This window comes from Microcaecilia unicolor, chromosome 5 (genome assembly GCF_901765095.1).
Source record: "Microcaecilia unicolor chromosome 5, aMicUni1.1, whole genome shotgun sequence".
Classification (NCBI taxonomy): domain Eukaryota; kingdom Metazoa; phylum Chordata; class Amphibia; order Gymnophiona; family Siphonopidae; genus Microcaecilia; species Microcaecilia unicolor.
The window spans coordinates 324,274,483-324,294,136 of record NC_044035.1 but is presented as its reverse complement, the minus strand read 5'-3'; the positions used below and the strand labels follow the sequence as shown (position 1 = coordinate 324,294,136).

General features: G+C 47.0%; 1 protein-coding gene across 1 annotated transcript in view; it reads right to left on the bottom strand.

Annotated features, from left to right (window-relative positions):
* Window positions 1-19,654, bottom strand: part of LSM14A (LSM14A mRNA processing body assembly factor) — a 78,718-nt gene that overhangs the window by 10,552 nt on the left and 48,512 nt on the right. Inside the window, 1 exon segment of the mRNA XM_030204440.1 lies at window positions 13,546-13,725. Coding sequence (XP_030060300.1) covers window positions 13,546-13,725 — 180 coding nt within the window.

Genomic DNA, 19,654 nt, shown 5'->3' with positions numbered 1-19,654 from the left:
ACATGCAGAGCACAGCTGCCATTTTACAGCCTCAGGGCCCGACAGAGCATTCAGCTGCATCAGGATCTTTGTTTTCTCTGAGTTTATATTGCTCTTAGACCACATCTATTTACTGAGGCAGGGGCAGAATTGCTGAAAAGTGCTTCAGTTTCTCACCCCACTGCCTCTAAGCCACTAGCAGTGTTTTCCATTGAGGAGCCTTGCGCTTCTACATCAGTTCATCATCTTCACTGAGAATGAGGGGGCTCATTGAGGATCCGTGCCCCTTTAGTCTTACGGCTTGGCCATTGAAAGTGTTGACATGAGGCTTAGCTATTGAAAGTGTTCAACTGAGACGAAAAAGCTATTCTGATTCAGCCATTGCTACATATTAATACATAAGTATTGCCATACTGGGAAAGACCAAAGGTCCATCAAGCCCAGCATCCTGTTTCCAACAGTGGCCAATCCAGGTCACAATATACCTGGCAAGATCCCAAAAAAGTACAAAACATTTTATACTGCTTATCCCAGAAATAGTGGATTTTCCTCAAGCCCATTCAATAACGGTCTATGGACTTTTCCTTTAGGAAGCCGTCCAAACCTTTTTTAAACTCCCTACTTTGCTTCAAGCTTGGAAATACTCTATATCCATGGTATATGCGAGGCTGAGGATATTCAATGGCTGGTGTTCTGAGCATATACTTTCTCTCTTCTCTGCTTAGATCGTACACATCCTAGCATTTCTCCAGGCAGGCCTTCAGAAAGGATTGGCATTGGGTTCTCTAAAGTTCAGGTTGCGGCACACCCGGATATTGATCGATTCTTGTGGGGAGCGGGACACTTGCGGCCTCCCTTTCTTATGCCGTGTCAACAGTGGAACTTCTATTTAGTCCTTCAGGCTCTTTAGAAGCCTACTTTTGATCCAATCCTCCTTGAAAGATCATAGGCTGAACAGCGTGCTCAGTATTTGTTGCATCGGCCCATAGGGTTTCAGAGCTTCAGGCTCTTGTCGGGATCCCTTTCCTAGCTTTTTGGAGGTGGGGGTCTCCCTGTGCATGGTTCTTTCCTTTCTTCTGAAACTGGTGTCAACATTTCATCTCACCCGATTTGTGGAGCATCCTTCCTTTTGTAGAGAGGATAAAGAGGCTCTGTATTCTTCCTTTAAGACTCTCGATTTGTGCAGATTCCTCATTAGATATCTGTAAGTACAGTGAAACCTCAGTTTTCGTTGGTTTCGGTTTTCATTGATTTGTTCAGTGAAAAATGTGTCTTGAATTTCGTTGGTTGCCTCGGTTTTCGCTGCTAATTTTGCTAAAACAAAGGGCGACCCACGCGTTCGCCTGCTCATTGTGGCGGTTTCTTGTTGGGTGAGCATCACCCCGCGCTTCTAACGCAATACACGCTAGATAAAATCACATGTGCTCAAATCTCATTTTCCCTGTTAAGTGTTTCCCTTGCTAATAAGTTAACCCTTTCCCTTTAGCTCCATCATGGGACTACATTTATTCTCTATAAAGTGTGTTTTTGGTATGTATTTTGGAGTGTCTAGAACGAATTAATTGGATTTACATTGATTCATATGGAAATAATTGCCTCAGTTTTCATTGATTGTTTTCGGACCGATTATCAACGAAAACCGAGGTATCACTGTACACAAATCAGACAAACTGTTTTTTAGTAAAACAAACTTGGCCTCATGGCTTCCAAGTCCACAATTGCTAGATGGATGAAGGAAACTATCGTGTCAGCTTATTTGCTTACCAGGAAGTAGGGTTCTCACGCCTTGTGGGCTCAATCTACAAGGCATATAGCAACATCCTGGGCAGAGAGTACTTTACTTTCTTCAGCGAATATTTGCAGTGCGGAAACCTGGTTAATGTTGCATGCCTTTACCAGGCACTATAGGGTGGACGTTACAGTGTGCTCAACAAGCCAGTTTTGGGGCTTTGGTCCTCAGGGCAATGGTGGTGTCAGGATTTCACCCACTCTAGGGATTACTTTTGAATATCCCACAAGTTCTGGAATAGTGAGAAGCTACGCAATGGAAGGAGAAGTTAGGTCTTACCTGATAAATTCTTTCCATTAGTTCTTCACTCTGTTCCAGAGGCTCACCCAAGGTTTCGGAGATGTTTAGTTGATGGAAGTAATGGGTCATATAATGACTGTCACCTTGCATGGTGTTTCCTGCATATCTTTTGTTCTCTACAAGTTGTCCAGCGATGAGAGAGGGCCAAACATGTTTGCTTGTATGGTTAGTGTTAGGTTAGCAAGTTGTTTAAGGTTGTTGTGTTTATTCTGAGTTTTTCCTTTCTGCTTGTCTATGTAATACTGAGGAGCTGGACTAGATGCCAAGAAAGATGCCTGAGCTCAATTTTCAGTTCTCTACCTCCACCTGCTGGTTGATGGACATAATTAACCCACAGGTTCTGGATTAGTGGGAAGGAATAATGGAAACAGTGTTATGAGAGGGCAAAGGGTCATGGATTTGATGTCCTGCCTATCTGTGGTACAACCAAAGTGGTTATATATATATATATATATATAATGCAGGTACTCTCTCCCTAGTGGACTCACAATCTAAGTTATGCACATGAAGCAATGGAGTATTACGTGACTTGCTTGGACTCACATGAAGCTGCAGTTCCCCAGTTTTTCAGCCCACTGCACTCGCTATTAGGCTATTCCATTATTCCTGGGCGGACAAGAGGTGTTATGATAAGGGACCGAGCTGAAGCCTCTGAACTAGGTTTTTAGAGTTTAGAAGGAATATTAAGTACACAAAGAAATAATCCAGCCATATCTGCAAATAAACTACTATTGTCATGAGTCACAAGGAGGAACATAAGCTGCACTCTTCACATCCATGTACTGCTTTGAACAGCAGATGCTGAGACCATGGTAAGGTCAGGCCAGTCTGTCTCTAAGGTCTGGACCAATCAAAGTGCCAGCAAGACACTACACTTACTTTAACTTATCTATAGACAGACAATGACAGGAAAAAGACAACCCCCTATACAAGGGGTTTCCTAGACACCAGCCAATTGAAGGAGAATTCCAGTATACAGCAGAGGGACCAAAAGGATGTGCCATGAAGGGAATGACCCCAGCCAAGAGATGGAGCAGAGAGGATATCGCTCTGAGGCAAGGTGAGAAAGCGAATGCTACATACCTGTAGAAGGTATTCTCCGAGGACAGCAGGCTGATTGTTCTCACTGATGGGTGACGTCCACGGCAGCCCCTCCAATCGGAACACTTTTCTAGCAAAGTCCTTTGCTAGCCCTCGCGCGCCCATGCGCACCGCGCATGCGCGGCCGTCTTCCCGCCCGAACCGGCTCGTGTTCGTCAGTCCCATATGTAACAAAACAAAGGCAAGGGAAGACACAACTCCAAAGGGGAGGCGAGCGGGTTTGTGAGAACAATCAGCCTGCTGTCCTCGGAGAATACCTTCTACAGGTATGTAGCACTCGCTTTCTCCGAGGACAAGCAGGCTGCTTGTTCTCACTGATGGGGTATCCCTAGCCCCCAGGCTCACTGAAAACAACAAACATGGTCAATTGGGCCTTGCAACGGCGAGGACATAACTGAGATTGACCTAACAATTTATCCAACTAACTGAGAGTGTAGCCTGGAACAGAATAAACATGGGCCTAGGGGGGTGGAGTTGGATTCTAAACCCCGAACAGATTCTGAAGCACTGACTGCCCGAACCGACTGTCGCGTCGGGTATCCTGCTGCAGGCAGTAATGAGATGTGAATGTGTGGACAGATGACCACGTCGCAGCTTTGCAAATCTCTTCAATAGTGGCTGACTTCAAGTGGGCTACCAACGCTGCCATGGCTCTAACATTATGAGCCGTGACATGACCCTCAAGAGCCAGCCCAGCCTGGGCGTAAGTGAAGGAAATGCAATCTGCTAGCCAATTGGATATGGTGCGTTTCCCCACAGCCACTCCCCTCCTGTTGGGATCAAAAGAAACAAACAATTGGGCGGACTGTCTGTTGGGCTGTGTCCGCTCCAGATAGAAGGCCAATGCTCTTTTGCAGTCCAATGTGTGCAGCTGACGTTCAGCAGGGCAGGAATGAGGACGGGGGAAGAATGTTGGCAAGACAATTGACTGGTTCAGATGGAACTCCGACACAACCTTTGGCAAGAACTTAGGGTGAGTGCGGAGGACTACTCTGTTATGATGAAATTTGGTGTAGGGCCTGGGCTACCAGGGCCTGAAGCTCACTGACTCTACGAGCTGAAGTAACGTACACCAAGAAAATGACCTTCCAGGTCAAGTACTTCAGATGGCAGGAATTCAGTGGCTCAAAAGGAGGTTTCATCAGCTGGATGAGAACGACATTGAGATCCCATGACACTGTAGGAGGTTTGACTGGGGGCTTTGACAAAAGCAAACCTCTCATGAAGCGAACTAAAGGCTGTCCTGAGATCGGCTTACCTTCCACACGGTAATGGTATGCACTGATTGCACTAAGGTGAACCCTTACAGAGTTGGTCTTGAGACCAGATTCAGACAAGTGCAGAAGGTATTCAAGCAGGGTCTGTGTAGGACAAGAGCGAGGATCTAGGGCCTTGCTGTCACACCAGACGGCAAACCTCCTCCATAGAAAGAAGTAACTCCTCTTAGTGGAATCTTTCCTGGAAGCAAGCAAGATGCGGGAGACACCCTCTGACAGACCCAAAGAGGCAAAGTCTACGCTCTCAACATCCAGGCCGTGAGAGCCAGAGACTGGAGGTTGGGATGCAGAAGCGCCCCTTCGTCCTGTGTGATGAGGGTCGGAAAACACTCCAATCTCCACGGTTCTTCGGAGGACAATTCCAGAAGAAGAGGGAACCAGATCTGACGCAGCCAAAAAGGAGCAATCAGAATCATGGTGCCTCGGTCTTGCTTGAGTTTCAACAAAGTCTTCCCCACCAGAGATATGGGAGGATAAGCATACAGCAGACCCTCCCCCCAGTCCAGGAGGAAGGCATCCGATGCCAGTCTGCCGTGGGCCTGAAGCCTGGAACAGAACTGAGGGACTTTGTGGTTGGCTCGAGATGCGAAGAGATCTACCAAGGGGGTGCCCCACACCTGGAAGATCTGTCACACTACACGGGAATTGAGCGACCACTCATGAGGTTGCATAATCCTGCTCAACCTGTCGGCCAGACTGTTGTTTACGCCTGCCAGATATGTGGCTTGGAGCACCATGCCGTGACGGCGAGCCCAGAGCCACATGCTGACGGCTTCCTGACACAGGGGGCGAGATCCGGTGCCCCCCTGCTTGTTGATGTAATACATGGCAACCTGGTTGTCTGTCTGAATTTGGATAATTTGGTGGGACAGCCGATCTCTGAAAGCCTTCAGAGCGTTCCAGACCGCTCGTAACTCCAGGAGATTGATCTGCAGATCGCGTTCCTGGAGGGACCAGCTTCCCTGGGTGTGAAGCCCATCGACATGAGCTCCCCACCCCAGGAGAGACGCATCCGTAGTCAGCACTTTTTGTGGCTGAGGAATTTGGAAAGGACGTCCCAGAGTCAAATTGGACCAAATCGTCCACCAATACAGGGATTTGAGAAAACTCGTGGACAGGTGGATCACGTCTTCTAGATCCCTAGCAGCCTGAAACCACTGGGAAGCTAGGGTCCATTGAGCAGATCTCATGTGAAGGCGGGCCATGGGAGTCACATGAACTGTGGAGGCCATGTGGCCCAGCAATCTCAACATCTGCCGAGCTGTGATCTGCTGGGACGCTCGCACCCGCGAGACGAGGGACAACAAGTTGTTGGCTCTCGCCTCTGGGAGATAGGCACGAGCCGTCCGAGAATCCAGCAGAGCTCCTATGAATTAGAGTCTCTGCACTGGAAGAAGATGGGACTTTGGATAATTTATCACAAACCCCAGTAGCTCCAGGAGTCGAATAGTCATCTGCATGGACTGTAGAGCTCCTGCCTCGGATGTGTTCTTCACCAGCCATTCGTCGAGATATGGGAACACGTGTACCCCCAGCCTGCGAAGTGCTGCTGCTACTACAGCCAAGCACTTCGTGAACACTCTGGGCGCAGAGGCGAGCCCAAAGGGTAGCACACAGTACTGGAAGTGACGTGTGCCCAGCTGAAATCGCAGATACTGTCTGTGAGCTGACAGTATCGGGATGTGCGTGTAGGCGTCCTTCAAGTCCAGAGAGCATAGCCAATCGTTTTCCTGAATCATGGGGAGAAGGGTGCCCAGGGAAAGCATCCTGAACTTTTCTTTGACCAGATATTTGTTCAGGGCCCTTAGGTCTAGGATGGGACGCATCCCCCCTGTTTTCTTTTCCACAAGGAAGTACCTGGAATAGAATCCCAGCCCTTCCTGCCCGGATGGTACGGGCTCGACCGCATTGGCGCTGAGAAGGGCGGAGAGTTCCTCTGCAAGTACCTGCTTGTGTTGGAAGCTGTAAGACTGAGCTCCCGGTGGACAATTTGGAGGTTTTGAGGCCAAATTGAGGGTGTATCCTTGCCGGACTATTTGGAGAACCCACTGATCGGAGGTTATGAGAGGCCACCTTTGGTGAAAAACTTTCAACCTCCCCCCGACCGGCAGGTCGCCCGGCACTGACACTTGGATGTCGGCTATGCTCTGCTGGAGCCAGTTAAAAGCTCGTCCCTTGCTTTTGCTGGGGAGCTGAGGGGCCTTGCTGAGGCGCACACTGCTGACGAGAGCGCGTGCGCTGGGGCTTAGCCTGGGTTGCAGGCTGTCGAGAAGGAGGATTGTGCCTATGCTTACCAGAAGAGTAGGAAACAGTCTTCCTTCCCCCATAAAAACATCTACCTGTAGAGGTAGAAGCTGAAGGCTGCCGGCGGGAGAACTTGTCGAAAGCGGTATCCCGCTGGTGGAGCTACTCTACCACCTGTTCGACCTTCTCTCCAAAAATATTATCCGCACGGCAAGGAGAGTCCGCAATCCGCTGCTGGATCCTATTCTCCAGGTCGGAGGCACGCAGCCATGAGAGTCTGCGCATCACCACACCTTGAGCAGTGGCCCTGGACGCAACATCAAAGGTGTCATACACCCCTCTGGCCAGGAATTTTCTGCACGCCTTCAGCTGCCTGACCACCTCCTGAAATGGCTTGGCTTGCTCAGGGGGAGCTTGTCCACCAAGCCCAACTGCCGCACATTGTTCCACATGTGTATGCTCGTGTAGAGCTGGTAAGACTGGATTTTGGCCACGAGCATAGAAGAATGGTAGGCCTTCCTCCCAAAGGAGTCTAAGGTTCTAGAGTCCTTGCCCGGGGGCGCCGAAGCATGCTCCCTAGAACTCTTAGCCTTCTTTAGGGCCAAATCCACAACTCCAGTCGTGAGGCAACTGAGTGCGCATCAGCTCTGGGTCCCCATGGATTCGGTACTGGGACTCGATCTTCTTGGGAATGTGGGGATTACTTAATGGCTTGGTCCAGTTCGCCAGCAATGTCTTTTTTAGGACATGATGCATGGGTACTGTGGACGCTTCCTTAGGTGGAGAAGGATAGTCCAGGAGCTCAAACATTTCAGCCCTGGGCTCGTCCTCCACAACCACCGGGAAGGGGATGGCCGTAGACATCTCCCGGACAAAGGCCGCAAAAGACAGACTCTCGGGAGGAGAAAGCTGCCTTTCAGGGGAGGGAGTGGGATCCGAAGGAAGGCCATCAGACTCCTCGTCAGAGAAATATCTGATGTCCTCCTCCTCCTCCCACGAGGCCTCACCATCGGTATCAGACAAGTTCACGGTCCTGTGTCTGAAGCCGTGCCCGGCTCGACTCCGTGGAACCACGGCCACAGTGTGGGCGTCGAGAGGTGGACTCCCTCGCCCGCGAAGTTCCCTCCACCGACGTCGTCGGGGAGCCTTCCTGGGAGGTGACCGCAGTCGGTACCGTAAGCGGCACCAATGTCTGAGACCTCACCACAGGCAAAGGGCCAGCTGGTGCCTCACTCAACGGTACCGGTGGCGCAAGCACCCCCGGTACCGGAGGGGAAGGGCGCAACAGCTCTCCTAGGATCTCTGGGAGAACGGCCCGGAGACTCTCGTGCAGAGCGGCTGTGGAGAAAGACATGGAAGCCAATGCAGGTGTCGATGTCAGAGTCTGTTCCGGGCGTGGAGGCTGTTCCGGGCTGTCCAGAGTGGAGCGCATCGACATCTCCTGAACAGAGGGTGAGCGGTCCTCTCGGTGCCGATGCCTACTGGGTGCCGACTCCCTCGGCGACCCAGAGCTCTCGGTACCGATACGGGAAGGAGACCGGTGTCGATGCTTCTTTGACTTTTTCAAATGAAGCATGTCACCGGAGCTTCCCGGTACCGACGAGGAGGACGTAAAATCCAGCCGTCGCCTTCCTCGGGGCCAAGGCCGAAGAGGGTCGGTCTCGGGGGGGCTGTACCGCAGGAGCCTTCAGGGTAGGGGGAGACCCACCCGAAGGCTCACCGCCACCAGCAGGGGAATGGACAGCCCTCACCTGCACTCCAGTCGAAGCACCACCGTCCGACGACATCAGCAGAAGTGGAGGTCCCGGTACCACCGACGCCGCCTTCCGATGTCTCGGCCCCGATGCAGAGGGTCGATGCCTTGATGCACTCGATGCAGTCGCGGCCGAGGACGGAGGTCTTGACGGTGTCGACGTCGATGTACTCGATACTCCCGGTGCCGACGAAGAGCCCGAGAACAAAACGTTCCACTGGGCCAATCTCGCTGAGTCCTTTTCTGTAAAAGAGCGCAAAGACTGCAGGCCTGCAGGCAGTGCCCAGCCCCCAGACACGACGTGTGCCTGTCAGTGAGCGAGATTACCTGGGCGCACTGGGTGCACTTCTTGAAGCCGCTGGGAGACTTCGATGACATAGGCGGAAAAATCACGTCGGCGAAATCAAAACTCGTAATTGCGGTAAGGCACCAAAAAGAGGGGGAGAAAAAAATTCGACCCGAGGCCTGAAAAGGGCCTACCCCAAAAACGAAAAGAAACTTAACGGGGCAAAAACTGGAAATACAGGAAGGGGAAAAAGACCGAAAGGGCCTTTCTCCGAAATCCTCTCTCCTTTTTTCTTTTTTTTTTTACTAGCGAAAAGTCCAAAAAAGACGCGCGAGGTCAACTTAAGGGGTGCGAACGGCGTAACACGACCGTACCGAGCGCGGACAAAAGAAGACTGACGAACACGAGCCGGTTCGGGCGGGAAGACGGCCGCGCATGCACGGTGCGCATCGGCGCGCGAGAGCTAGCAAAGGACTTTACTAGAAAAGTGTTCCGATTGGAGGGGCTGCCGTGGACGTCACCCAGTGAGAACAAGCAGCCTGCTTGTCCTCGGAGAAGCTTCCATTGAGAGAGGAGAAGGAGAGAGAAAGATCTTTATTGGGAATAGAGTGTACCCATTATAGTGTGGGGATATATCAATTATTATGTTTGCTGTAAATCACATTTGCGATTTTGTCATTTTGTAAGCCATATATTAGCTGACTTGTGACAGGTGCTGGATATTACTACTACTGTTATTACACTTGTGATATAAAGAAGATTTATATACTTATGCTAGTGTATGAGCAACATTATTTGTGGAACCTGTATTTCCTCTATTACCCTACCCACATAGGATGCATAATTTAACGAGTTCTATAGCATAGTAATTTGACCCTAAGAATAGAAAGGGCCTAACCCCCCAAAGAGCCTTACACAGTAAAGGTACTTACCTGTAGAAGGTGTTCTGAGGAAGGCATTATATTCTCACAAGTGGATGACGCCAACCCGCATCGTCTGGTCCGGAATTTACAAAAGTCTAATGAGAGAATAGTGGAGCATGTGACACGCTCCAGTGTGCATACTATAGCAAAAATAAAGTAAAAACAACAAAGGAAACAACTCCAAGGGGAGATGGGAAGGACTGTGAGAATATACAGCCTGCTGTCTTCAGAGAACAAACACCTCCTACAGGTAAGTACATTCGCTTTCTCCGAGGACAAGCAGGCTTATTTATTCTCACAAGTGAGGCATCCCTAGGAATTCAGGCTCACCAAAAACAAACGTTGATCAATTGAGCCTCACAACAACGAGGACATAACACAGATTAACCTGCAACTATATACAATCTGAATGAGAATGCAGCCTGGATCAGAATAAAACGAGCCTAGGAGGGTGGAGTTGGATTCCACACCCCAAACAGATTCTACAACACTGTTTGCCCGAACCGACTATCATGTCAGGAATCTTGCTCAAGGCAGTAGTGTGATGTGCATGTGTGGTCTGAAGACATCAGTTTTGCAAACTTCTTCAATGGAGGCTGACCAAGTGGGCTACCGAGGCAGCCATGGTTCTGACATTATGAGCAGTGACATGACCCTCCAGGGTCAGCCCAGCCTGGGCATAAGTAAAAAATGAAATCTGCCAGCCAGTTAGAGATTGTGCATTTCCTCAATGGCGACCTTCAACCTGTTGGGATCAGAACAAAAAAAGTTGGGCGGACTGTCTGTGGGGCCTAGTCTGCTCCACTTAGTAGGTCAATGCTCTCTTGAAATCCAAGGCATGCAAGCTGCTACTGTCAGGATAGGCATGAGGTTGGAGAAAGAATGTTGACAAGACAATCAACTGGTTCAGATGGAACTCCGACACCACTTTCGGCAGGAACTTAGAATGTTTGTGGAGGACTAATCTGTTGTGGTGAAACTTAGTATCAGGTGCATCCACCACCAAGGCCTGAAGTTCACTGACCCTAAGAGCTGAAGTTAATAGCCACCAAGAAAATGACCTTCCAGGTTAAGTACTTCAGATGGCAGGAATTCAGTGCCTCAAAAGGAGCTTTTATCAGCTCGGTAAGAACGACTTTTGAGATTCCATGACACTGGTGGAGGTCTGACAGGGGGCTTTGACAAAAGTAAAACCTCTCATGAAGTGAACAACTAGAGGCTGACCAAGATGGGCTTACTTTCTACAAGCTGATAAGCACTAATTGCACTAAGGTGAACCCTTACGGAGTTGATCTTGAGACCAGAATCAGATAGGTGTAAGAAGGTATTCAGGCATGGTCTGGGTAGGGCAAGCAAGGGAATCTAGGGCCTTCCTCATACCAGACAGCAAACCTCCTCCATATGAAAGAATAGTGCCTCTTAGTGGAACCTTTCCTGGTAGCCGGCAAGACCCGGGAGACACCCTCTGAAAGACCCAAGGAAACAAATTCTAGGCTCTCAAAATCTAAGCTGCGAGAGCTAGAGACTGGAGGATGGTATGTAGAAGGGACCCCTCGTTCTGTGTGAAGAGGGTAGGAAAACACTGGGAGACAGATGCATCGACACCTCCTGTATGAAGGGGAATGGTTCTTCTGGTGTCGACGCTTCTCGGGTGCTGAATCCTTTGATGCCCTGGAGCTCCCGGCACCATGCATTGAGGGCGATCAATGACAATGCTTATTGGCCTTTGCCCGAAGTGCGTCACTGAGGTTTCTCTGTGCTGACGAAGATGACGTCGAATCCACACTTCTCCTTGGTGTCAGGTCCAATGATGGACCGTCCAAGGGGCCCTGCACAGCAGGACGCCTCAGGGCAGGTGGAGATCCACTTGATGCTTCACTGTTCCCAGTGTCTGAGGGTCTAGCAGCAGCCATGCTTGCCAACACTCCCAATGTCAGTGCGATGCTCAATGTTGATACTGACGTTGGGAAATGGACTTGGCTCCAAAAAGCCTCTTGCTGAGCCTCTCTGGAAACCTGGATTCACATCTTTATGCGAAGACAAAGAAAACAGTGGGGCTATGGTTGGGCCCAAGACATTGAAGACACCAAGAGTGGTGTCTTTCCCAGAGATTATCCGATTGCACCAGGTATAGTGCATGAAGCCACTGGGAACCTTCACGGACATGGAAGGAAAAACTTCCTCAACTAAAACAACGGTGCCTGAGAAAGGGCAAGGCACGGCAAAAAAGGAAACTTAAAACCGGGCCAAACACCTAAAAACAAAGTAAAATTGAAGGACAGAGGTTCCACGAAAGGAACACAATACATGGTACCCCCCCCCCCCCCCCCCCCCAAAAAAAAAAAAATAGTCAAAAGGCACAAAAAAGCTCTCTAGGACTGAGCGATGTGAGGAGATGGTAAAAATATGAACTCTCCCCAAAGCGGTAGAAAAATAAGCAAGGAGACTGCATATGCGCAGCGGATGGGAAGGCGCTTACGCTCGTCTCGCATTAGACTTTTGTAAATTCCGGACCAGGAGATGCAGGTCGGCATGACCCACATGTAAGAAAAAGCCCGCTTATTCTCGGAAAAGACTGATTACTCATTTCTGCTAAGGTGAGGAATAAAGCGAAGATACTTACCTGTAGCAAGTATTCTCCGAGGACAGCAGGCTGATTGTTCTCACATGTGGGTTGACGTCCGCATCGGCCCAGGAATCGGAATTTTGCAAGGAAAAAATTAAAAGTTTTGTAAGAGTCTTCTGGCGGGCATGCAGAGCGCACCGCGAACGCGTGGACCGATTTCCCTCCCACCCTGTGAGCGTGCCCCTTCAGTTAAATCAAAAAGCATATAGTAACAACTCCAAAGGGGAGGTGGGCGGGTTTGTGAGAACAAGCAGCCTGCTGTCCTCTGAGAATACCTGCTACAGGTAAGTATCTTCGCTTTCTCCGAGGACAAGCAGGCTGCTTGTTCTCACTTGTGGGGTATCCTTAGCACCCAGGTTCACTCAAAACAATGAACATTGGTCAATTGGGCCCGACAATGGTGAGGACATAACAGATTGACCTTAAACCATAAACAACTGAGAGTGCAGCCTGGAATAGATCAAAAATGGATCTAAGGGGGTGGAGTTGGATCCTAAACCCCGATCAGATTCTGCAGCACCGACTGTCACGTCGAGTATCCTGCTGAAGGCAGTAATGAGATGTGAATGTGTGGACTGATGACCACGTTTCAGCCTTGCAAATCTCCTCATTGGAGCCGTGAAATCAGTGGCGTACCTAGGGGGGCGGGAAATCAGTCCGCTCATGCGCAGTGCACGCTGCACATGCGCCAGAAGACTCTGGCAAACCTTTTAAATTTTTTTGCTTGCAAAATGCCGATTCCTGGGCCGACACAGACGTTGACCCACACGTGAGAACAAGCAGCCTGCTTGTCCTCGGAGAATTAAATGTAGATCCCTCAATAGAAGGGATGCACCCCCCCCTTTATACATCATCTAGATAAAATCAAATGAAGTGTTTAGTAGAACCTGTGAGCAGAAAGACTAACAACAACAAAACAGGCATTGCAGTAATCTGACTGAGCAATCACCACAGACCAGGTCATTCTCTAATACACTAATTCCAAAATCTGTCATAGTGATTGTGTGCACAATTCAATAAAAAAATGTTTTGGCTACCTCTAAAATATGGATGTCCAAGTCCAGCAGAAACACCACTTCCTAAGAAACCTGACATCTTTCCTATTACCCAATTTCTCATATCAAATACCATCTGTTCAAAGACAGGCATTATAAAGGAGGATTTGAGACCTTACATTTAAACTTTGAAGAAAAGCCAGCATTTAGGAAAAGGTTGAACTTTCTAGGAGAGAAAACAAGATCAGAGAATGAGTAGGCATCTACATTACCTCTTCTTTGCTCCTGGTTTTCTACACTCTTTTGGCTGGTGAATGGATAAGACCTTGCTGGGGCAGGACTTCTCCTCCCTCCAGGTGCTGAAACTGATATATGAGATGCTGAGGTGGTCTGCACTGCTTGTTCCATTGTTGGACTCTTTCGCAAAGGATCTAGCTGCGGACTTGAACGACCTAAAATTGAAATCAATATGTTCTACAGTGCCATTGCATAATGGAAAAAAAATTGATTAAAGTAAATGTTTAAGCTTCAAGTCAAGGGCTTTGATTAGAAAGTAAATTTCTCTGTTGACAATTTTGTTGTACATGTAAACTAGGTTTTCATATACTGAAAAACAAAATCTTTAAAAGTTAAAAAGTGTGTCTCACTTTTTGTGTGTGTGTTGTGGATAAACACTTTTATTCTCCTCCTTTAGGATGAAAACTCAAATCTCATACTTGGGATTAGGTTTCTTAAGATCTCTTGAAAGGAATTTGTGATGAAGACAAAGACTGCTCCCCTACCCCATGGATATATAAAAATTATATATAGCACCCCGACAAAATAGCCTTTGACACAATGGACCCTAGAAAAATAAACCTTCATAAAAAGTAGAAAAACTGGAGCTCCCTCCCTTTCATTTCTTCAATGCAGCATGTTTCTCTCCCCACCCCCGTGTTCTGGCATCTCTGTCCCACTACCCTTTCCCTGCAATCTGGCATATTTCTTCCTTCCTATGATCTGGAAATGCATCTTACCTTCCCCCACCCCCCTTTCCTGCCCAGTGCAGTAGAGCTTGTTTTACTTGCAGATAGGAGGAAGAGGGAGACATTCCAGACAGTGAGCATTGAAACTGGGGTGGCAAAGAGGAGACATACCTCAGCTCAAAGAAGCAGTGGGACTCAAGACACACAGTTTGGTTTTTTTTTTTGTTGTTGTTCAAAGGGCTATTTTGGATAGAAAGGAGAGAGAGAGAGAGAACAAACCTCAGGTGACTGGGGGTGGAGGAGGGAGAGATGCTGGACTGTACAAGCAGGGGGAGAAACGTTGGGCTTAGAGGGAGAAGAGAAGGGAGAGAAAAAAAAAAAAAAAAGAGGCATTGGATGAGAGGGGAGAGAGAAATAATTGACCTGGGGGTAGAGGGGAGGAAGGGAGAGAGAATTGGACCTGGATACAGGAAAGAAAGAGTAATGCTGGGCCTTTAAATCAGTGGCAAAGCCAAAAAGGATGGAGACCTGGGCCCCCTACAAAGCTGCAGTACCCATTCAATGGCTGGTGGGTTATCTCAAGTCTCTCTAGCTGAAGAAATCCACTGTCTCAGTCACCCCCTTTCTTCAGCAGTGAGGAAATCAGCATGGTTCCTCCAGCCACCAACACTTGCACTTCTCAAGCATGCTCAATGTGTGTATGAACTGAGCATGTTTAGGGAGTGCCTGCATTGGTGGCTGGAAACACCCTACTGACTTCCTCGCTCCTGAGGCAGCACAAGGAAGAAGGGAGCCACTTTTGGCAATGGTTTTCTTCAACTGGCAGGGCTTCAGCATCTCCACTAGCAAAGGTATGATATTTAATGCGTTTATTTTATTTTTTGGGGGGGGGGGGATGCGTGTCTCCCTTCCAGTCCATCCCTGTGCACCCCCCCCACTAATAAATGGCTGGCTATGCCCCACCTTTAATTGCTCAATTAAAAACTGTAATCGAAATGCAGCCCTATATACATACACACAAAAATAAGGTGAGGCAAAACAAAAAAAAAAAACAAAAAAAAAACACCCCCCTATAGGATTTTTTTTTTCTGTTTTCTCAGCAAATGCATGGAATTTCAATGTGAAATTTTACAGCTGTATTTGTTGTTACTATCTACCTTTATGTGCTGAGTGGAATGAGATACATCTTTAAACACAGTGAAGTTACAGACTTGAGCGGTAACCTAGACTTGCAGGGCTATCACAAGCTTCACCCAAAGCCACAATCACCAAACTCAAGGAAGTACTGCACATGATCTGGGACAGCCTGCCACAGCGACCGATTGACAAGACTTGTTAAGAACTTCCCAAAGCAAATGAAGGCCTGTGCTAAAGCTGGGGTTGGACAATGAGAATTCACAGTGACTATGAAATTCTGACACACTTAATTGTATCATTTGAATGACCTTACTTTACTGTGTTTTAAACGCAAACATTTTTAACATGCAAAAATCGCTAAGTAGTAGCAGTAAAATGTCAGTAACATCAACATAGCTTAAGATAATTAAATGTTGTTTAAATACTAATATGATGACAAAGTATGTCAAATTTCTCACTGAAAGTCTATACATACACACAGTCCTTGTCTCCATGACCTCCACCGGGAGGCCATGCCACGCATCCACCACTCTTTCTGTGAAAGAGTATTTTCTTAGATTCCTTCTAAGCCTATTTCCTCTTAACTTCATCCTATGCCTTCTCATTCCAGTTTTCCTTTATTCGAAAAAGGCTCACCCCCTGTACATTAATGCCACTGAGATATTTAAATGTCTCTATCATATCCCCTCAATTGCAGTGTATCACAGGTCGCTCATCTCATCCTACCATTTTCTCCTACACTGCAGGGTTCCCCCTCTACAATTAGTGAATCTCCTTACAATATTTAGGCATTATTCTTGATACAAGTCTCTCCTCCAGTTCCTAGATGTCCTCTGTCACAAGATCCTGTTTCTTTTCTCTATGTATCATTCGTTCTTTAATGTCCATATTGTGATGATAATCTTGTACACTTCTTTATACACCTGTCTCTTCTACACTACATTATTCTAACATTTATTCTTGCCTTCCATTTTTCCTTTTAAAGAAACTCCAATCTGTTCAGAACATATCTATTCCTCTTCTTACTCATGCACACCATTTCAACCGTGTCACCCCACTCGCTTCTGATCCCTTTCTGGATCCAACATAAGATACTGATTTTGACACTTAAGATTCTATACTCTGGGATTCCACCTTACCTTTCCTCTCTTATTTGTCCCATACCGACCTGCTCACACTCTCCATTCTTCTACTCGTAATCAACTTTCCATTCCCCTCTGTTTACTGTCCTCACCTTGAAGCCACCAGACACTCTGCTTTCTTCTTTGCTGCACCTTCCCCTCTGGAATTCTCTGCCTGTAGAACTCAAAGTACAGTTCTCCTATCTCTTATTTCGAGCCTCCCTGAAGGCTCATTTATTCTCTTTAGCCTTTCCCCGGAAACCTCTTATTCAACTGAGACGACCAGGCAGAGGCATCACTTCCAGTGTGTTGGGTTTTTTCCCCCCTCTATTCAATGATTTTGTAGTTCTTTTCTACCTATATGTTGAGATTGTAAACAGTTTTCCTGAAAGGTGGTATATCAAATACAGAATAAACCACCAATTTAGTGCTGAATATCAGCACTTACCTGGCCAAGTGCTGACTCCGCCCTGGAACAGCCCCCCCAAATGGCCAGGCTTGAGTTTAGTGCTAACCGGTTAAGTGGAGCTGAAAATGACCGATTAGCCCCTAACAGGTGATTTAACCAGCCAGGAACTATTTCTGGCCAGTTAAATCACATTGAATAATCGATCTCTATGTGTTGATCCAAAGTCTGACCATTGGTTTGGGGTGCCACAGAGGCAAGGCTGTGGAGTTAGTACACTAAAACTTCAACTCCTACTGATATTAAGGCTTTTACAATTTTTGTTCTGATCATTTAACATTTACACTAGTACTTTGGATCCTGGACAAAAAATATATCCAAGTTTTTGTTTTGAAGCTGGAGTCTGTACATTTTCACCGACTCACTCCACCTAAAATTGCTTCCAACTCAGACTCCACAGCCCTGCACAGAGGGAATACCAACCTCTGGCCAGCCCAAGGAACAGCAACTGTAGTTGCATTTGAGCACAGAGTGAGCCACCTGCATCAGCCCACTCAAATTTCATGGGTACAGCAAAATCCCATAGGATTGGCAAGAAATACAAACAGATCAATAGGGAACTACCCAATACAGTTATGTCTGCTCTATTGGATTAACTCAAAATTTAAAAAAAAAAAAAAAAAACACCCTTTCAAAAACATATTTACATACAACTACACACCTTTAATCTCTAGGTGAGACCTGCATCTGATATTTTAGAAATCCTGAATTTTTAATACTTTTATATTAACTCGTACATTAATCTGCGAACATTAAATTCTTCAAGATCAAACTGATTTTTAGCTCAAACTCAGATGCGAAGTAGCAAAGAATCTGCTGTCAAAATATATGAGTAAATGGGTGAGCCATTTCCACTTTTCCAGGCCATAACTAATATCTTGTGTGTTAATTCCAGCTCTTACATTCAACTAGCAGGGCCCCCAAAAAGTCTGAGGGGCCCTTTTACTAAGACTTGTAGGCACCTACATGCAACTAGCATCATTTTTGAGTTCTCCCGGCTACCGTGTGGCCCTTGTGGTAATTTCATTTTTGACGTGTGTCTGCTACGCATGCCGGAAAACAATTTTTATTTTTTTGGCTCACAGCAAAAACTGGGCGGTAATCGTCATTCTACATGCGTAGACGATTACCACACGGTTACTGTATGAGACCTTACTGCTAAGTCAATGGTTGGCGGTAAGGTCTCAGACCCAAAATGGATGCGCGTCAATTTTTATTTTGCCGTACGTCCATTTTTAGCAAATTTTTTAAAAAAAAAGGGCCTCTCACTAAGGCACACTGAAAAATGGATCTTTGCGCACCCAAAACATGCGCCTACACTAGCGCAGCCCATTTTTCAGCGCACCTTAGTAAAAAGGCCCCCAAGACATTTGTATATTTTATAGCTTAACAAGCATAGTTTCATTATAGCATATATTCAAACTAAGGCCCCAGCTTATCATTTGTACTAGTTGCCTTGTATCACCAAGCTGCAAGGAAAAACAGTACATAAAGCAATCAGGACTGGCATGTGGGATTTTAAACACTTTTACAAGAGAAGTCCATTAACCCCCAACATTACTCATTGCCACTTTGTAACACTGCAATTTAAATCTTTCTTCAGTGAAAATAGTCAGGTTTCAGGCTTGGTGTGTCAAATGTAATGCCCAACTTGTTTGCAACTTAAGAGAAAGATAAAGAGAGAGACTAATGGGCTCGCTTCCTACCTGCTGGGAGACTGAGAAAATACTGAGGCTAGGGTCACATGACCAGGGCTCTTATTGGCGAGCACAACCCAAGAGTCCAATCCTGGTCCGGTCGGACGCTAAGGAAAGTCAGGTTTCAGGCTTGGTGTGTCAAATGTAATGCCCAACTTGTTTGCAACTTGAGTGCATCAGCTAATTATGTAAATTAAAGCTACAGGCTACAGCAATGTTGCTGAATGATCTAGGCAGCTGCACTAGTCTGTTAAGATGTTCATTACTCATCCCTTACTTTTCACCACCTAATTCATAAAAGCTTTTGCAGAGACCAAGAAGTTGGGGGAGTAGACAGGATTTTGAGATCACATCACGTGTGTTTTAAACAGGAACTGGTGAACCTGAAAACTCTTGTAAAATGTGCCAAATAAAACAGCAGTAGTTCAAAACCTCACCCTCCTAAGCTCCTTCTCTATCTCCTCAGGAGGTCAAGGAGAAAAAGTTAGGGGATATGAGATCTTGCAGTACTATATGTTGCTAACTAGTGATCCACTTCTGGGATACGTTAAAGATAGGAGGAGAAATTAGATCTTAACTGCTAATTTGCTTTCTTTTAGTCCCTCCAGACCAGCCCAGGATCTGACTGATGGGTTATGCACTCCAGCAGGTGGAGACTGAGAACTCTGACTCTAGTAACAGCCCTGGCCATCTAGAACTAGATTCAGTATTAAGTTAACAAAGAAAGAGAAGAAAAAACGAACCACATTCTGTGCAACCGGGAACGTGAGCAGCCACCAATCTGTAATAAGAATGTGCTTTCAGAGACACTAACAAAGGTGTTGCACATTCGAACGTTTGGCAAAACACGCCATTATTTATTTTTAATAAAGAAACAGAACACACACAATACAGCTCAATCCCCAAACCAATTTCCATAGTCAACAAAAAAAAAAAAAGAAGCCATTAACCACTCTTCAGTACGATCCACCATGAAAACAGGTGGGACCTGAGCC